Source organism: Oncorhynchus clarkii, chromosome 19, assembly GCF_045791955.1.
Source record: "Oncorhynchus clarkii lewisi isolate Uvic-CL-2024 chromosome 19, UVic_Ocla_1.0, whole genome shotgun sequence".
NCBI lineage: Eukaryota > Metazoa > Chordata > Actinopteri > Salmoniformes > Salmonidae > Oncorhynchus > Oncorhynchus clarkii.
In genome coordinates, this window is record NC_092165.1 from 4,551,816 (window position 1) to 4,572,876 (window position 21,061).

The window sequence follows — 21,061 nt, forward strand, 5'->3', positions numbered from 1 at the left end:
TTGATTTTCTTGAAGATGGATGCGCAATCAAAAGAAGATTATTAATTTATTATTTGTGTGTGTAGGAGTGTGTTGGTGCTAACTACCCCTTAAGGGTCTGGTGTAGTACGTGGTTGGCCAATGCCAACTGCCCCTTAAGGGTCTGGTGTAGTACGTGGTTGGCCAAAGCCAACTACCCCTTAAGGGTCTGGTGTAGTACGTGGTTGGCCAAAGCCAACTACCCCTTAAGGGTCTGGTGTAGTACGTGGTTGGCCAATGCCAACTACCCCTTAAGGGTCTGGTGTAGTACGTGGTTGGCCAAAGCCAACTACCCCCTAAGGGTCTGGTGTAGTACGTGGTTGGCCAAAGCCAACTACCCCCTAAGGGTCTGGTGTAGTACGTGGTTGGCCAAAGCCAACTACCCCTTAAGGGTCTGGTGTAGTACGTGGTTGGCCAAAGCCAACTACCCCTTAAGGGTCTGGTGTAGTACGTGGTTGGTCAAAGCCAACTACCCCTTAAGGGTCTGGTGTAGTACGTGGTTGGCCAATGCCAACTATCCCTTAAGGGTCTGGTGTAGTACGTGGTTGGCCAAAGCCAACTACCCCTTAAGGGTCTGGTGTAGTATGTGGTTGGCCAATGCCAACTACCCCTTAAGGGTCTGGTGTAGTACGTGGTTGGCCAATGCCAACTACCCCTTAAGGGTCTGGTGTAGTACGTGGTTGGCCAAAGCCAACTGCCCCTTAAGGGTCTGGTGTAGTACGTGGTTGGCCAAAGCCAACTACCCCTTAAGGGTCTGGTGTAGTACGTGGTTGGCCAAAGCCAACTACCCCTTAAGGGTCTGGTGTAGTACGTGGTTGGCCAATGCCAACTACCCCTTAAGGGTCTGGTGTAGTACGTGGTTGGCCAATGCCAACTATCCCTTAAGGGTCTGGTGTTGTACGTGGTTGGCCAAAGCCAACTACCCCCTAAGGGTCTGGTGTAGTACGTGGTTGGCCAAAGCCAACTACCCCCTAAGGGTCTGGTGTAGTACGTGGTTGGCCAAAGCCAACTACCCCTTAAGGGTCTGGTGTAGTACGTGGTTGGCCAATGCCAACTACCCCTTAAGGGTCTGGTGTAGTACGTGGTTGGCCAAAGCCAACTACCCCTTAAGGGTCTGGTGTAGTACGTGGTTGGCCAAAGCCAACTACCCCTTAAGGGTCTGGTGTAGTACGTGGTTGGCCAATGCCAACTATCCCTTAAGGGTCTGGTGTAGTACGTGGTTGGCCAAAGCCAACTACCCCTTAAGGGTCTGGTGTAGTATGTGGTTGGCCAATGCCATGGATCACTGGTGTGGGTTCTGTTTCCGTTATGTGGCCTGGGATCACTGGTGTGGGTTCTGTTTCCGTTATGTGGCCTGGGATCACTGGTGTGGGTTCTGTAAGAGACATCTCAGAACCTCTACCTACACAGGAACTCCATACTGCTACAGTCTATAAACAGACACCATACTGCTACAGTCTATAAACAGACACCATACTGCTACAGTCTATTACCAGACACCATACTGCTACAGTCTATTAACAGACACCATACTGTTACAGTCTATTACCAGACACCATACTGCTACAGTCTATTAACAGACACCATACTGCTAGAGTCTATAAACAGACACCATACTGCTACAGTCTATTAACAGACACCATACTGCTACAGTCTATTAACAGACTACAGTCTAGCTACAGTATGTAAACAGACATCATACTGCTACAGTCTAGCTACAGTCTATAAACAGACACCATACTGCTACAGTCTAGCTACAGTCTATAAACAGACACCATACTGCTACAGTCTAGCTACAGTCAATGAACAGACACCATACTGCTACAGTCTATTAACAGACATCATACTGCTACAGTCTAGCTACAGTCTATAAACAGACACCATACTGCTACAGTCTAGCTACAGTCTATAAACAGACACCATACTGCTACAGTCTAGCTACAGTCAATGAACAGACACCATACTGCTACAGTCTATTAACAGACACCATTCTGCTACAGTCTAGCTATAGTCTATGAACAGACACCATACTGCTACAGTCTATTAACAGACACCATACTGCTACAGTCTAGCTACAGTCTATAAACAGACACCATACTGCTACAGTCTAGCTACAGTCTATTAACAGACACCATACTGCTACAGTCTAGCTACAGTCTATAAACAGACACCATACTGCTAGTCTAGCTACAGTCTATTAACAGACACCATACTGCTACAGTCTAGCTACAGTCTATAAACAGACACCATACTTCTACAGTCTAGCTACAGTCTATAAACAGACACCATACTGCTACAGTCTAGCTACAGTCAATGAACAGACACCATACTGCTACAGTCTATTAACAGACACCATACTGCTACAGTCTAGCTACAGTCTATAAACAGACACCATACTGCTACAGTCTAGCTACAGTCTATTAACAGACACCATACTGCTACAGTCTAGCTACAGTCTATAAACAGACACCATACTGCTACAGTTTAGCTACAGTCTATTAACAGACACCATACTGCTACAGTCTAGCTACAGTCTATAAACAGACACCATACTGCTACAGTATAGCTACAGTCTATAAACAGACACCATACTGCTACAGTCTATAAACAGACACCATACTTCTACAGTATAGCTTCAGTATGTAAACAGACACCATACTGCTACAGTCTATAAACAGACACCATACTACTACAGTCTATAAACAGACACCATACTTCTACAGTCTAGCTACAGTATGTAAACAGACACCATACTGCTACAGTATAGCTACAGTATGTAAACAGACACCATACTGCTACAGTCTATAAACAGACACCATACTTCTACAGTATAGCTACAGTCTTTAAACAGACACCATACTGCTACAGTCTATAAACAGACACCATACTTCTACAGTATAGCTAAAGTCTATAAACAGACACCATACTGCTACAGTCTATAAACAGACACCATACTTTTACAGTATAGCTTCAGTATGTAAACAGACACCATACTGCTACAGTCTATAAACAGACACCATACTACTACAGTCTATAAACAGACACCATACTTCTACAGTCTAGCTACAGTATGTAAACAGACACCATACTTCTACAGTATAGCGACAGTATGTAAACAGACATCATACTGCTACAGTCTATAAACAGACACCATACTACTACAGTCTATAAACAGACACCATAGTGCTACAGTCTATAAACAGACACCATGCTGCAACAGTCTATAAACAGACACCATAGTGCTACAGTCTATAAACAGTACAGATCAGTGAGATGCTTTTCATATTTTGGGAGAAATATTGCATTTATTCCAAATCCATAAAGTAGTGCATCCATACTATACAGAAAGCAGGAGACATCGGTACCAAAGTGACAGTCACTTGAGTGCGAGGTGTGCATTGCTAATTAAACAAACAACAAAAAGCCTTAATGTGTTGGATTAATGACAATAACCATACCAAAAAACTGTTATCCTAAAATCTGACAGTACTGTATAGTAATATAATTATAATTATTATAGAATTGTCTTATAGTAATTATATATAGATGCGGAGACCCTGGTCACCCAATGGCACCCTATTCCCTATATAGTGCACTATTTGTGACCAGGGCCCATAGTGCTACCCACAGGGCTCTGTCAAAAGCAATGCACTATGTAAGGTATAGGGTGCCAATTGGGAAGCAGCCATTTTAAATCCATCATGCATGATCTACGTATTGTATTTCAGGAGATCGTTGAATCCAGAAATGTAATTAAAAAGAATTAATAAAAAACACAAATTAATAGTCATGGAATCGGATGATAGAAATCCCTTAGATGAATTAATATCTGTATAGAAGAGGAAGCTGCTATTTCTGGATGGAAATCGTTCAGGCTAATTTAATCCGGCACGTATTTACAGAGGCCTTGCCAATTATACCTTCTAGAACATTGATAAGAACAGCGGCGTTGTCGTGTTCTAAATCACATGGATGGATTCTAATCGCCTGACCGGCAAGAACGGGATTTCTGATTGGTTGGTTGTAGTTTTTTCTACAAGAATGCACTGTGTCATGTCAATCTGATTGGTTGAGACACAATAGCACAATAACCGTGATTGGTTCACGACAGAAACCTGATTTATGTGATTGGTAATTGGTTATGACTCACATCCAGCGACTCTGATTGGTTCTTGGTTCTAACTCATACCCGGCGACTCCGATTGGTGACTGTTGATTGGTTCTTGCTGTCTACAATTTATACAGTATGATTGTGTCATTTATTTATTTAGAATTTTCAACACAAAGCCAACAAGTCCATTTGGTGGCGATGGACTGACAACACTGATTGGTGACTGGTCGAGACGTGGAGGCAGCCGGTGGTGTCAGTGAGCCCTTATTGGTTCTGGGTTATGACAGGAAGCCAATGACAGGCTGCAGGAAGAGGCCGAGGGTTCCGAGGATGCACACTGTCACAAACACCCACAGGAAGATTCTGTCTATCACCATGGCAACGTACTTCCAATCATCCTCCACCTGCGAGAGAGGGAGGGATGGAGGGATGAAGGGAGGGAGAGAGGGAGAGAGAGAGGGATGGATGGAGGGATGAAGGGAGGGAGAGAGGGAGAGAGAGAGGGATGGATGGAGGGATGAAGGGAGGGAGAGAGGGAGAGAGAGAGGGATGGATGGAGGGATGAAGGGAGGGAGAAAGGGAGAGAGAGAGGGATGGATGGAGGGATGAAGGGAGGGAGAGAGGGAGAGAGAGAGGGATGGATGGAGGGATGAAGGGAGGGAGAGAGGGAGAGAGAGAGGGATGGATGGAGGGATGAAGGGAGGGAGAGAGGAAGAGAGAGAGGGATGGATGGAGGGATGAAGGGAGGGAGAAAGGGAGAGAGAGAGGGATGGATGGAGGGATGAAGGGAGGGAGAGAGGAAGAGAGAGAGGGATGGATGGAGGGATGAAGGGAGTGAGAAAGGGAGAGAGAGAGGGATGGATGGAGGGATGAAGGGAGGGAGAGAGGGAGAGAGAGAGGGATGGATGGAGGGATGAAGGGAGGGAGAGAGGGAGAGAGAGAGGGATGGATGGAGAGGCAGCGATGATTTTGGACCATGAAGGAAGGAGGAGGTTTGGGTAAAAAGTGAGGATGAGAAGAAAGAAAGGTAAAACTGAGTTGACTACTTGTGGAAGCATCCCCCTACTATAACTGACAGATAGAACATTAGTATGTTAATGGTATTCATCAGTGTCAGAATCAAACACACACACACACACACACACACACACACACACACACACACACACACACACACACACACACACACAGGCAGCCTGGCAAAGCTGATTGAGAAGAGAAGTACTTTACATATCAAAGACAGCTTTCCCCCCAAGGGGAGAGTTCAACCTCAGAAGACAACACAAAGAACACGGGATTTTTCACTAAAGTCTTGTAACTATTTTCTCTTGTATTGTCCAGAGAGAGAACTTTTTAAACTCATTAGAGATATGAAACAGTGTTCCATCCAACAATGCTCCACTTGGTTGATATTATAAACAAGGGAGTATCTCAGCCTGTCTCAGCCTCCAGTATTTATGCTGCAGTAGTTTATGTGTTGGGGGGCTAGGGTCAGTTTGTTATATCTGGAGTACTTCTCCAAATCCTATCCGGTGTCCTGTGTGAATTTAAGTATGCCCTCTCTAATTCTCTCTTTCTTTCTCTCTCTCGGAGGACCTGAGCCCTAGGACCATGCCTCAGGACTACCTGCCATGATGACTCCTTGCTGTCCCCAGTCCACCTGGCCGTGCTGCTGCTCCAGTTTCAACTGTTCTGCCTGTGATTATTATTATTTGACCATGCTGGTCATATATGAACATTTGAACATCTTGGCCATGTTCTGTTATAATCTCCACCCGGCACAGCCAGAAGAGGACTGGCCACCCCTAATGCCTGGTTCCTCTCTAGGTTTCTTCCTAGGTTTTGGCCTTTCTAGGGAGTTTTTCCTAGCCACCGTGCTTCTACACCTGCATTGCTTGCTGTTTTGGGTTTAAGGCTGGGTTTCTGTACAGCACTTTGAGATATCAGCTGATGAACGAAGGGCTATATAAAATAAAGTTGAATTTGAATTTGAGTATCAACAAACAATGGGTGAGCATCCCGAAAAGCAGAGTAGCGAACATGATCTTTGTTTTGAAGACCCAGTGCGAGAGAAAACTATTCCTTCAATGTACGCTAACAGAGCTTTGTATGGGCTAACTGTACACACCTTCTTGGCCTTGGTTAAAGCTAAAGCTTTTTATTGTTAGCCGAAGCTAAAGCTATTTGTTGTTTGCCTAAATGAAATCTATTTCTATATTGTGCGCTAACGAAGCGAACATATACTGTACGCTAATGCTTGCCCCCACCCAGTCACATCGTTGACCTTGTCGTTAGTGGAAGATATTTGTTGTTAGCCAAAGTTAAACCTATTTCTCCATTGTACGCGAATAAAGCTAATAGTAGCAGCTAATGCTAGCCCACACACTCACCTCTTTGGCATTTTTTAAGCTAAAGCGATTTGATTTTAGTCAAAGCTGAACCTATTTCCCCATTGTGCGCTAACAAAGCTAACATATACACCAAATCTAGTCCACCCTATAACCTATTTGGCCTTGGTTTTTAGCTGTATTGTAAGAGTTCTCTGAATAAACGCATGTGCTCAATGACAGACAAAATGTCGATCACCTCTTTGGCCTGATAAAGCTAAAGTTAGTTGGTGTTTACCCAAAGTTAAACCTACTGTATTTCTCCATTGAGCTCCAACAAAGCTAACTTGCAGGCCCACCCACTCACCTCTTTGGCCTTGTTGAAGGTAAAGCTAGTTGGTGTTAATTAAGCTAAACCTAATGTATTTCTCCATTGCAGGCTAACACTTGCTTGCCACTCACCTCTTTGGCCTTGTTGCGGCTCCTCATGTTCTCGGCGATGTACTTGACGCTCTCGATGGCCTGTTTAATCTCCGGGGACAGGACGGAGAAGGCCACCACCGTGTTGATGCTCTGAGGACTCAGCTGGCGGCTCAGTTTCCCCGGATCTGTTGTCTCTAGGGTCTCCTTCCCATGTTGGCAGGGGCAAGGGCACTTCTTTCCCCCTCTTTCTCCACATCCTCCCTCAGTCAGTTTGTTGTCTCCGAACTCCAAGCAGTTCCCTCTCTGCTGGGAATTGAAGAGAATGGAATGCAATGGAATAGAATAGAATGCAATGAAATGGAAAAGAATAGAGTAGAATAGAATAGAGTAGAATAGAATAGAATAGAGTAAAATAGAATAGAGTAGAATAGAATAGAGTAGAATAGAATAGAATAGAGTAGAATAGAATAGAGTAGAATATAATAGAATAGAATAGAGTAGAATAGAGTAGAGTAGAATATAATATAATTCATAAGGTTTCTAGAAATCCCAGTTGAAGGATTCCTGCATGTCCTGCTTATTTGATCCTGACTCCAGGAAAGTCACCAGATTTTTGCAACCCTAATCCAGAGGCTAAAGATTTACTCAGTATATTAATCTCCCCCACATGTTAACCTCTACCATTATGGGAATACATCAGGGACTAGGTGGAACAACAAAAAGGAACATTGATACTTGAAGGAATTAAACCATTCAATTATCTATTGATCAATTCGTCAATCCCTCCCTCCCTCCCAACACCAAACCAACCGCCCGCCTGCCCACCCACCAACCAACCAACCAACCCACCGTCAGACTATTCTTCCTCTTCTTTCCTCCTTTCCCTCCTCCACCTCCTCCTCCTCCTGCTCCTCTCTCCTCCCCGCTGTCTGAACAGAGGGCCTTGCCGTCCTGGTCTATGGGCCGTCTCATCAGCATGACTCTGGGTAGCACCCTGATGGACACAGAACAATTAACAATACTGTCATCAGCATGACTCTGGGTAGCACCCTGATGGACACAGAACAATTAACAATACTGTCATTAGCATAACTCTGGGTAGCACCCTGATGGACACAGAACAATTAACAATACTGTCATCAGCATGACTCTGGGTAGCACCCTGATGGACACAGAACAATTAACAGTACTGTCATCAGCATGACTCTGGGTAGCACCCTGATGGACACAGAACAATTAACAATACTGTCATCAGCATGACTCTGGGTAGCACCCTGATGGACACAGAACAATTAACAATACTGTCATCAGCATGACTCTGGGTAGCACCCTGATGGACACAGAACAATTAACAGTACTTCAGTATATTGTAAATATAATAGTTATATGTATATTATAGTATTGTATAGTATTGTATTTTTTTCTATAGTATTGTATAGTATCGTATTGTATAGTAGTGTATTGTATAGTAGTGTATAGTATAGTAGTGTATTGTATAGTATTGTATTTCATTGTATAGTATTACATTGTATTGTATTGCTTTGCATTGCATAGTAGTAGTGTATAGTATTGTATTGTATTGTATTATATTGGTACTAGTATTGGTATTGTATTCTATAGCATTGTATTGTATAGGCATTGTATTCTATAGTAATGCATTAAATAGTATTGGTATTGTATTGTATTTTATTGTATAGTATTGTATTGTGTAGGTATTGTATAGGTAGTACACTGAAGAACAACAAACACAGAAAACAAAATACATTTGAATCTACACTGATACAAAACACTAAGAACACCTTCCTAATATTGAGTTGGTCTAAGAGTTGGACTTGGTCTGAGACTTGGTCTGAGACTTGGTCTGAGAGTTGTGCTAAGAGTTGGGCTGAAAGTTGGGCTGAGAGTTGGGCTGAGAGTTGGGCTAAGAGTTGGTCTGAGAGTTGGGCTAAGACTTGGTCTGAGACTTGGTCTGAGACTTGGTCTGAGAGTTGTTCTAAGAGTTGGGCTGAGAGTTGGGCTGAGAGTTGGACTGAGAGTTGGGATGAGAGTTGGGATGAGAGTTGGGATGAGAGTTGGGCTGAGAGTTGGTCTAAGAGTTGAGCTAACAGTTGAGCTACGCGTTGGTCTAAGAGTTGAGCTACGAGTTGAGCTAATTCTCTCTCTTACCTGAGGAAGACGGACCTGACCCAGCCCGGCATGGTGTGGGTCATTGGTGTACGATAGTGGACGTTCAAGACGAACACGGTGATGACGATGGAGAGGGTGACGAAGATCATAGTGAAGAGGAGGTACTCCCCGATGAGGGGGATGACCAGGGAGGTGGACGGGATGGTCTCAGTGATCACCAGAAGGAACACAGTGAGGGAGAGGAGGACAGAGATACAGAGGGTCACCTGTTGGGTGAGTGAGAGGGAGGAGAGAGCGAGAGAGAGAGAGAGAGAGAAAGAGAGATAGAGATGAACGCTGTAAAAGGCCCAGCATGTGTTGTTTATTGACCTAGGAGGAAGCTATTATTATTTCATTCCATTGCATGTACACTACACACACAATTCCACCAACACCATCATCACCCAGAACGAACGTTGGTTGATTTAGTCCGAGCATTCACACCAATCCCACTGAAGCTAACATTGTCCAATATTTCACATGGTGGCTCATTCTGAACACATAACAAATTGACTGCAGAGCCCGATTACAGAACTCATCCCTTATTTACTGGGTGCTAGGCAGATTTAAAAAAAATAATAATATAACTATAATAATAATTATAAACTGGGTGGTTCGAGCCCTCAATTCTGATTGGCTGACAGCCGTGGTATATATATCACACCGTATACCATGGGTATGACAAAACATTTATGTTTACTGCTCTAATTACGTTGATAACCAGTTCATAATAGCAATAAGGCACCTCAGGGGTTTGTGGTATACGGTCAATATAGCACAGCCCTTAGCCGTGGTATATTGGCCATATACCACACGCCCTCGTGCCTTATTGATTGAATATAATATAATAAAACGAGTAGTTTTATATAATAATGTAACATATAACATATCAAATGTAGCAGACACTTTTATCGATAGCAACTTACAGTAGGTCATGTGAAGTAGGGTCTGCACACTCAGTTTCTCCGACACATGACCCTGTGTTGGTGGATTTGAGTGGGCGGACCCTACTTCATTACTATAGCAACATGCTTTAGCATTATTACAGTGCCTATAGGAAGTATTCATCCCCCTTGGACTTTTTCCACATTTTGTTGTGTTTCAACCTGGAATTCAAATGCATTTCATTGAGATCTCCTTGTCACTTTGACAGGAAGTTATTTTTTATTGTCAAAGTCAAAAGAGAATTCGACAAATGTTAATGATGAATAAAAAATGAAAAACTGTTCAAATAAGTACAAAATGTGTAATTTTTTAAGGACAATTTCTACAAAATCTTCATTTTATAATTTGTAGCAATTCTTAATTTGTAATTTGTTTCATTTCTTTGACTGCAGAATGTATAAAATATAAAATGTCAGTTTTCACATACTATATACTGTAGATGCTGGTTTGTTGCTGGAGATAATGGAAAATAGATTGTAACACAACAACATGACAACATACATGACCACAAAGATGTTCAACACAGTCAACACAACAAGATGTGGTAAAGTCCAAGGGGTGTGGACACTTCCTGCAGGCACCGTACCTTCTCTCCGCAGTCGGAGGGCAGGTAGAAGACCAGGACTGTTAAAAAAGAGATGAGGAGACAGGGGATGATGAGGTTGATGGTGTAGAAGAGAGGCAGGCGTCTGATGTAGAAGGAGTAGGTGATGTCTGGGTAGATCTCCTCGCAACAGTTGTACTTGATGTCGTGCTTGTAGCCCGGAGCATCGATGATCTCCCACTCGCCGCTCTCCCAGAAGTCTTTGAGGTTGACCTGAGGTAGGTGACATCGGGTTTATTGAGGGCTTGAATCTGAGTAGTTATTTCATAAACCTGCATTCATCTTGGTTGGATTACACAATTCTAGAGAACGGATTCAGTGACTGAGATTTAGATTAAAAGACTTACAATAGTCAAGAATTCAACACTGGACAAGACTGTAACTGCCAATAGGATACCACAAAATTAGGGAGCAAAAGGGGTAAAAAAAACAACAAAGATTTGAACACTACCCATAATTCCTTTATGGCTCTATACCACAACATGGTGTATCAGAAAATGGGATGTGCAAATATTCTTCTAACCTTTGACCCAATGAGCACCAGGTCGATCTTGGCCTTGTCGTAGGTCCAGGAGCCAAACTTCATGGAGCAGTTCTGGTAGTCAAAGGGGAAGTAGGTGATGTCCATGGGGCAGGAGGACTTAAAGATTGCAGGGGGAACCCAGGTGACTGTACCGTCAAACTTCAACAGAGCTTTGGTCTTATCTTCAACCAGGAAGTCTCCCACAGCACTGAAGTGGAGAGAGAGGAAAGAGTTGTGTTGGAGAGAGAGGAAAAGGGAGATTTATTTTATTTCACCTTTATTTAACCAGGTAGGCTAGTTGAGAAGAAGTTCTCATTTACAATTGCGACTTGGCCAAGATAAAGCATAGCAGTGTGAACAGACAACAACACAGAGTTACACATGGAGTAAACAATAAACAAGTCAATAACACAGTAGAAAAAAAGAAAGAGTCTATATACATTGTGTGCAAAAGGCATGAGGAGGTAAGTGAATAACTACAATTTAGCAGATTAACACTGGAGTGATAAATGATCAGATGGTCATGTGCAAATAGAGATACTGGTGTGCAAAAGAGCAGAAAAGTAAATAAATAAAAACAGTATGGGGATGAGGTAGGTAAAATTGGGTGGGCTATTTACCGATGGACTATGTACAGCTGCAGCGATCGGTTAGCTGCTCAGATAGCAGATGTTTAAAGTTGGTGAGGGAGATAAAAGTCTCCAACTTCAGTGATTTTTGCAATTCGTTCCAGTCACAGGCAGCAGAGAACTGGAAGGAAAGGCGGCCAAATGGGGTATTGGCTTTAGGGATGATCAGTGAGATACACCTGCTTGAGCGCGTGCTACAGGTGGGTGTTGCCATCGTGACCAGTGAACTGAGATAAGGCAGAGCTTTACCTAGCATGGACTTGTAGATGACCTGGAGCCAGTGGGTCTGGCGACGAATATGTAGCGAGGGCCAGCCGACTAGAGCCTACAGGTCGCAGTGGTGGGTGGTATAAGGTGCTTTAGTAACAAAACGGATGGCACTGTGATAAACTGCATCCAGTTTGCTGAGTAGGGTATTCAAAGCTATTTTGTAGATTACATCGCCGAAGTCGAGGATCGGTAGGATAGTCAGTTTTACTAGGGTAAGGTTGGCAGCGTGAGTGAAGGAGGCTTTGTTGCGGAATAGAAAGTCGACTCTAGATTTGATTTTAGATTGGAGATGTTTGATATGAGTCTGGAAGGAGAGTTTACAGTCTAGCCAGACACCTAGGTACTTATAGATGTCCACATATTCTAGGTCGGAACCATCCAGGGTGGTGATGCTAGTCGGGCGTGCGAGTACAGGCAGCGAACGGTTGAAAAGCATGCATTTGGTTTTACTAGAGTTTAAGAGCAGTTGGAGGCCACGGAAGGAGTGTTGTATGGCATTGAAGCTCGTTTGGAGGTTAGATAGCACAGTGTCCAAGGAAGGGCCAGAGGTATACAGAATGGTGTCGTCTGCGAAAGAGGTGGATCAGGGAATCGCCCGCAGCAAGAGTAACATCATTGATATATACAGAGAAAAGAGTCTGCCCGAGAATTGAACCCTGTGGCACCCCCATAGAGACTAGGGAAGGTGAGAGGATCAGAAAGAAAGAAACAAGGGAAGTGAGGAGGATATTGTTGTTACACTATGAGAAGAGCTTTCCTTTATGATACAGTGCCTTGCGTAAGTATTCGGCCCCCTTAAACTTTGCGACCTTTTGCCACATTTCAGGCTTCAAACATAAAGATATAAAACTGTATTTTTTTGTGAAGAATCAACAACAAGTGGGACACAATCATGAAGTGGAACGACATTTATTGGAAATTTCAAACTTTTTTAACAAATCAAAAACTGAAAAATTGGGCGTGCAAAATTATTCAGCCCCCTTAAGTTAATACTTTGTAGCACCACCTTTTGCTGCGATTACAGCTGTAAGTCGCTTGGGGTATGTCTCTATCAGTTTTGCACATCGAGAGACTGAATTTTTTTCCCATTCCTCCTTGCAAAACAGCTCAAGCTCAGTGAGGTTGGATGGAGAGCATTTGTGAACAGCAGTTTTCAGTTCTTTCCACAGATTCTCGATTGGATTCAGGTCTGGACTTTGACTTGGCCATTCTAACGCCTGGATATGTTTATTTTTGAACCATTCCATTGTAGATTTTGCTTTATGTTTTGGATCATTGTCTTGTTGGAAGACAAATCTCCGTCCCAGTCTCAGGTCTTTTGCAGACTCCATCAGGTTTTCTTCCAGAATGGTCCTGTATTTGGCTCCATCCATCTTCCCATCAATTTTAACCATCTTCCCTGTCCCTGCTGAAGAAAAGCAGGCCCAAACCATGATGCTGCCACCACCATGTTTGACAGTGGGGATGGTGTGTTCAGCTGTGTTGCTTTTACGCCAAACATAACGTTTTGCATTGTTGCCAAAAAGTTCAATTTTGGTTTCATCTGACCAGAGCACCTTCATCCACATGTTTGGTGTGTCTCCCAGGTGGCTTGTGGCAAACTTTAAACAACACTTTTTATGGATATCTTTAAGAAATGGCTTTCTTCTTGCCACTCTTCCATAAAGGCCAGATTTGTGCAATATACGACTGATTGTTGTCCTATGGACAGAGTCTCCCACCTCAGCTGTAGATCTCTGCAGTTCATCCAGAGTGATCATGGGCCTCTTGGCTGCATCTCTGATCAGTCTTCTCCTTGTATGAGCTGAAAGTTTAGAGGGACGGCCAGGTCTTGGTAGATTTGCAGTGGTTTGATACTCCTTCCATTTCAATATTATCGCTTGCACAGTGCTCCTTGGGATGTTTAAAGCTTGGGAAATCTTTTTGTATCCAAATCCGGCTTTAAACTTCTTCACAACAGTATCTCGGACCTGCCTGGTGTGTTCCTTGTTCTTCATGATGCTCTCTGCGCTTTTAACGGACCTCTGAGACTATCACAGTGCAGGTGCATTTATACGGAGACTTGATTACACACAGGTGGATAGTATTTATCATCATTAGTCATTTAGGTCAACATTGGATCATTCAGAGATCCTCACTGAACTTCTGGAGAGAGTTTGCTGCACTGAAAGTAAAGGGGCTGAATAATTTTGCACGCCCAATTTTTCAGTTTTTGATTTGTTAAAAAAGTTTGAAATATCCAATAAATGTTGTTCCACTTCATGATTGTGTCCCACTTGTTGTTGATTCTTCACAAAAAAATACAGTTTTATATCTTTATGTTTGAAGCCTGAAATGTGGCAAAAGGTCGCAAAGTTCAAGGGGGCCGAATACTTTCGCAAGGCACTGTAAGCGCATTTTAATGTTATTATTTTGCATTGTACATTGGAATAAAAGCTAAATAAAATAATAAGGATATGAAATTAATCGAAAATTAAACCCATAGAAAATGGAAATAGTTTGTATAAATGTCTTTACAATCTCTCTTCACAAACAGTTCAGTTCAGCACCTACTTTAGTACTTGGTCCTGTGTGTCTCAGTTCGTAAGAGCAACACCAAGTTTGTCGGTTCAATATCCACATTGATCTCATACACATACTGAAAATGACTGCTCTCACAGAAAAAAATATATGCTAAGTGACATGGCAAAATCACTTGTTATAAAACACTAAGTCACGACTCACTTGTTATAGAGCACTATGTCATGTTGTTATAGAGCACTATGTCAGGTTGTTATACAGCACTATGCCAGGTTGTTATAGAGCACTATGTCAGGTTGTTAAAGAGCACTATGGCAGGTTGTTATAGAGCACTATGTCAGGTTGTTATACAGCACTATTCCAGGTTGTTAGAGAGCACTATGTCAGGTTGTTAAAGAGCACTATGTCATGTTGTTATAGAGCACTATGTCATGTTGTTATACAGCACTATGCCAGGTTGTTATAGAGCACTATGCCAGGCTGTTAGTGAGCACTATGCCAGGTTGTTATACAGCACTATGTCAGGTTGTTATAGAGCACTATGTCAGGTTGTTATACAGCACTATGCCAGGTTGTTATAGAGCATTATGTTAGGTTGTTATTCAGCACTATGTCAGGTTGTTAGAGAGCACTATGTCATGTTGTTAGAGAGCATTATGTTATGTTGTTATAGAGCACTATGTCAGGTTGTTATAGAGAACTATGTCAGGTTGTTATAGAACACTATGTCAGGTTGTTATACAGCACTATGCCAGGTTGTTATAGAGCACTATGTCAGGTTGTTATACAGCACTATGCCAGGTTGTTAGAGAGCACTATGTCATGTTGTTATAGAGCACTATGCCATGTTGTTATAGAGTACTATGCTAGGTTGTTATAGAGCACTATGTCAGGTTGTTAGAGAGCACTATGTCAGGTTGTTATAGAGCACTATGTCAGGTTGTTATAGAACACTATGTCAGGTTGTTATAGAGTACAATGTCAGGTTGTTATAGAGCACTATGTCATGTTGTTATAGAGTACTATGTTAGGTTGTTATAGAGTACAATGTCAGGTTGTTCTAGAGCACTATGTCATGTTGTTATAGAGTACTATGTCAGGTTGTTATAGAGCACTATGTCATGTTGTTCGAGAGTACTATGTCAGGTTGTTATAGAGTACAATGTCAGGTTGTTATAGAGCACTATGTCAGGTTGTTATAGAGCACTATGTCTGGACTCACTTGTTATAAAGCACTATGTCAGGTCTCCAGATCTTGTTGGATGGAACTCTGATGAACTCAATCCCATCAAACTCTACTGGGGCCCAGCTTAGTTTGTAGTCGTTCCAGATCTGAAACACAAACACAGCATGAATGAGTGTATGTGTGTGTGTGTGTGTGTGTTAGGGAGTCACCTTAAGAAGAAAGGAAGATAGCAAGTTACACACGCACAAATATGCACACACACACACACACACACACATTCTGCTATATACATTAGAGATATCGTCCTGATATATAGATATTCAAGATATCCTTCTGATAGAGATATTAGAGATATCCTTCTGACATAGATATTAGAGATATCCTTCTGATAGAGATATTAGATATATCCTTCTGATATAGATATTAGAGATATCCTTCTGATATATATATATTAGAGATATCCTTCTGATAGAGATATTAGAGATATCCTTCTGATATAGATATTAGAGATATCCTTCTGATAGAGATATTAGAGATATCCTTCTGATATAGATATTAGAGATATCCTTCTGATATATATATATTAGAGATATCCTTCTGATAGAGATATTAGAGATATCCTTCTGATATAGACATTAGAGATATCCTTCTGATAGAAATATTAGAGATATCCTTCTGATAGAGATATTAGAGATATCCTTCTGATAGAGATTTTAGAGATATCCGTCTTTTTGCATTGGATCTGCGATGCTGCACTGCAGAGCTAGAGCGGTTTGTCAGACCATGAGACATCCCAAAAATCAGTCTTCTCACGAAGACGTCTGTAGCTTCCGAACGGTTTGACCTACAATCTATGAGTCTCTATGAAAGTCTCTATGGAAATAGACTCATTATCACAATGATATCCTCCGTTTTGGTCTAATGTCACGGGACTCTCCTGAAGGTTACCTGTTCCCCCAAAAAAAGGTTAAATATGTGTGCAAAATAATATATATATATAAACATTTCCTGAGCGTTCTAATATCTCCTAGATTTAGAAAGATACTTCAAAACCTTGTTTCTATAAGGATATATATTTGTTGACTGTCTGTTTTTAAAATTTTCTGAATGTGTTATTCAATGTCTTTCTATAGTCTTTAGTAATAAAAGCCAAATTCAATACTTTATCAAATATATATTTCATATACCTAAAAAGGTCCTAAAATTCCAAATCAAAAACTGAAATGATCCGTAGTATGACCGTCTTAAAACAATTCCATGTGTTAGCTTAGATTGGACTTAGACTTTTAAGAATTTAAATAAAGTGTAGCCTACTGAATATTATTCAATCACCATGAATGCCTTTGATTGGCTCTTCAATCAAATAACTACAGGTCTTACGGTAAAAAATGTTCTTCAAAGCAGCTTGCCTGGTAACACACACACCCACACACACACACACACACACACACACACACACACACACACACACACACACACACACACAAGCAAACACACACAAGCAAACACACACACACACACACACACAATTGATTATCTGATTAACATGTGGAAGTAAGCAGCTGTAATAATGGGTGGCATATTTAATTTCCTGTTTCATGCTATGTTTGCGTTCCCATTTGTTACCTATGAGAGCGCTAAAGTTTGTCAGCCATGTAGCTTCATGCTAGGCTAGCTTTCCCATTTGGTTCCTATGAGAGCGCTAACATTTGTCAGACATGTAGCTTCATGCTAGGCTAGCTTTCCCATTTGGTTCCTATGAGAGCGCTAACATTTGTCAGACATGCAGCTTCATGCTAGGCTAGCTTTCCCATTTGGTTCCTATGAGAGCGCTAACGTTTGTCAGCTATGTAGCGTCATGCTAGGCTAGCTTTCCCATTTGGTTCCTATGAGAGCGCTGAGGTTTGTCAGACATGTAGCTTCATGCTAGGCTAGCTTTCCCATTTGGTTCCTATGAGAGCGCTAACATTTGTCAGACATGTAGCTTCATGCTAGGCTAGCTTTCCCATTTGGTTCCTATGAGAGCGCTAACATTTGTCAGACATGTAGCTTCATGCTAGGCTAGCTTTCCCATTTGGTTCCTATGAGAGCGCTGAGGTTTGTCAGACATGTAGCTTCATGCTAGGCTAGCTTTCCCATTTGGTTCCTATGAGAGCGCTGAGGTTTGTTAGTCACGTCACGATCTGAAAAGGGATTGTGTTAATATGATGGATCATTGAATACTAAACAAGCTTCTAAGCTTCAATTACTAAATTCACAGCTGCTATTGCAAAGATAAGCCACAAATGACGTGTGAATCAATGTTTCTTAAAATCTTTAGTTGTTAGGCACTATGTTAGTTTGCCTTTCTCTTTCAACTCATAATATTATCATGAAAGAGACAGAAGTCATTTCACATTTCTACATTACATATTTATTTCAAATGAGTCCTGAGTAAATAATTGTGTACAAAGTATTAAAAACTTCTTCCTAATAATGAGTTGCCCTCAGAAAAGCCTCAATTCATCAGGACATGGACTCTACAAAATGTTGAAAGCGTTCTACAGTGATGCTGGCACATGTTGACCACAATGCTTCCCACAGTTGTGTCAAGTTGGCTGGATGTCCTTTGGGTGGTGGACCATTCTTGATACACACAGGAAATTGTTGAGTGTGAAAAACCCAGCAGAGTTGTAGTTCTTGACACACTCAAACTGGTGCACCTGGCTCCTACTACCATACCCTGTTCAAAAGGCACTTAAATCTGTTGTCTTGTCCATTCACCCTCTGAATGGCACACACACACAATCCATGTCTCAATTGTCTCAAGGCTTAAACATCCTTCTTTAACCCGTCTCCTCCCCTTCATCTACACTGATTGAAGTGGATTTAACAAGTGACATCAATAAGGGATCATCGCTTTCACCTGGATTCACCTGGTCAGTTTGTCATGTTTTGTACCCTCAGTGTATGTCTGACAGAGAGTTAAATATTGAAATGATGCCCGAATTGAAAACAACAATTTGCCATTTTGGACAGGTATACACAGTTTAAAGTGTTGACATGTGTGTACTGAAGTACTGGGAGTGTATGTTACTCTCTGTAAGAGATTTAACATGTTAACTCTAACATGCATGCTTGACTGATCAGAGAGAGAGAGAGAGAGAGAGAGAGAGAGACAGAGACAGAGACAGAGACAGAGACAGAGAGAGAGAGAGAGAGAGAGAGAGAGAGAGAGAGAGAGAGAGACAGAGACAGAGACAGAGACAGAGAGAGAGAGAGAGAGAGAGAGAGAGAGAGAGAGAGAGAGAGAGAGAGAGATCTTTATATTATAGTGTTTCGGCCAGTACCGGTATACTCAAGGTTAGGATGGGTATATCACCCAGAGACAGATGGAAAGATGGAAAGAGCTAGAGAAGGGAGAGAAGCTCTCTAGAGGTCAGAAGGTCAGTAGTTCCAGAGAAGTCACCTAGCTATCTAGAGGTCAGTAGTTCCAGAGAAGTCACCAGCTATCTAGAGGTCAGTAGTTCCAGAGAAGTCACCTAGCTCTATAGAGGTCAGTAGTTCCAGAGAAGTAACCTAGCTATCTAGAGGTCAGTAGTTCCAGAGAAGTCACCTAGCTCTATAGAGGTCAGTAGGTCATGTAGTTCCAGAGAAGTCAACTAGCTAATCTAGAGGTCAGTAGTTCATGTAGTTCCAGAGAAGTCACCAAGGTATCTAGATGTGAGTAGTTCATGTAGTTCCAGAGAAGTCACCTAGCTATCTAGAGGTCATTAGTTCCAGAGAAGTCACCTAGCTATCTAGAGGTCAGTAGTTCCAGAGAAGTCACCCAGCTCTCTAGAGGTCAGTAGGTCATGTAGTTCCAGAGAAGTCACCAAGGTATCTAGATGTGAGTAGTTCATGTAGTTCCAGAGAAGTCACCTAGCTATCTAGAGGTCATTAGTTCCAGAGAAGTCACCTAGCTATCTAGAGGTCAGTAGTTCCAGAGAAGATCACCTAGCTATCTAGAGGTCAGTAGTTCCAGAGAAGTCACCTAGCTAGCTAGAGGTCAGTAGTTCCAGAGAAGATAGCCTAGCTATCTAGAGGTGAGTAGTTCCAGAGAAGTCACCCAGCTCTCTAGAGGTCAGTAGTTCATGTAGTTCCAGAGAAGTCACCTGGCTATCTAGAGGTCAGTAGTTCATGACAGGGGGCCATAGATCCTCCAGAGGCTCTGTTCAGTGTAGCATGGCCACAGTAAAGCATATTGATTAAGGACTGGATGAATGTCTCTACACAGAGGGACACACAATCTCAAAGGCATGCATGAACGCAGGCACGTACACACACAGTGGAAGCAAGGGTCCTACATTCATATTGATGTTTGACATGAACAAAATCAGACGGCTCCCTCCCCTCCCTGCCTCACCCCATCCCTGCCTCACCCCATCCCCTAGTAGACCTCTGAGGGAACATATTAGTCATCAATAAGATCATTGTTGTGTGTGTGTGTGTGTGTATCTGTGTGTGTGTGTGTGTGTGTATGTGTGTGTGTGTGTGTGTGTGTGTACTTACGTGTCTCAGCCACAGATTTGTCTCCATGATCTGATTCACTTCATCCTACAGACAAGAAACAGATCATAGGTTAGCCTACGGCAGTGTGTGTGTGTTTGTGCAATGACTGTGTGTGTATTATTCCTATTTGTGCCATACACAGCCACCGCAGTCAGATAACCAGTCAAAACAGCGGGAGTAATCTTATTAAATGTCACCTCTAACAACTGAAAACTTAACTTAACTTAACTGCCTATTCCCTATATAGTGCACTACTTAACTGCCTATTCCCTACATAGTGCACTACTTAACTACCTATTCCCTATATAGTGCACTACTTAACTACCTATTCCCTATATAGTGCACTAGTTAACTACCTATTCCCTATATAGTGCACTAGTTAACTACCTATTCCCTACATAGTGTGCACTACTTAACTACCTATTCCCTATATAGTGCACTACTTGACTACCTATTCCCTATATAGTGCACTACTTAACTACATATTTCCTATATAAGGGTAGAATTAGAATTGTAACTGGGGTAGAATTAGATTTGTAACTGGGGTAGACGTCAAATGTAACTGGGGTAGAATTATAATTGTAACTAGGGTAGAATTATAATTGTAACTGGGGTAGAATTAGAAATGTAACTGGAGAAGAATTAGAATTGTAACTGGGGTAGAATTAGAAATGTAACTGGGGTAGAATTAGAATTGTAACTGGGGTAGATTTAGAAATTAAATGTGGGTAGAATTAGAATTGTAACTGGGGTAGAATTAGATTTGTAACTAGGGTAAAATTAGAATTGTAACTGGAGTAGAATTAGAA

The 21,061-nt window shown here is 42.0% G+C and overlaps 1 protein-coding gene across 1 annotated transcript in view; it reads right to left on the bottom strand.

The window, feature by feature from the left end:
• Nucleotides 1–4,081: 4,081 nt before the first annotated feature.
• Nucleotides 4,082–21,061, bottom strand: part of LOC139374621 (neuronal acetylcholine receptor subunit alpha-3-like) — a 37,439-nt gene continuing 20,459 nt past the window's right edge. The window contains 8 exon segments of the mRNA XM_071115651.1: nt 4,082–4,533; nt 6,919–7,180; nt 7,721–7,873; nt 9,046–9,272; nt 10,577–10,807; nt 11,118–11,325; nt 15,759–15,868; nt 20,253–20,297. Of these exon segments, the coding sequence (XP_070971752.1) occupies nt 4,408–4,533; nt 6,919–7,180; nt 7,721–7,873; nt 9,046–9,272; nt 10,577–10,807; nt 11,118–11,325; nt 15,759–15,868; nt 20,253–20,297 (1,362 nt within the window). The 3' untranslated portion in view covers nt 4,082–4,407.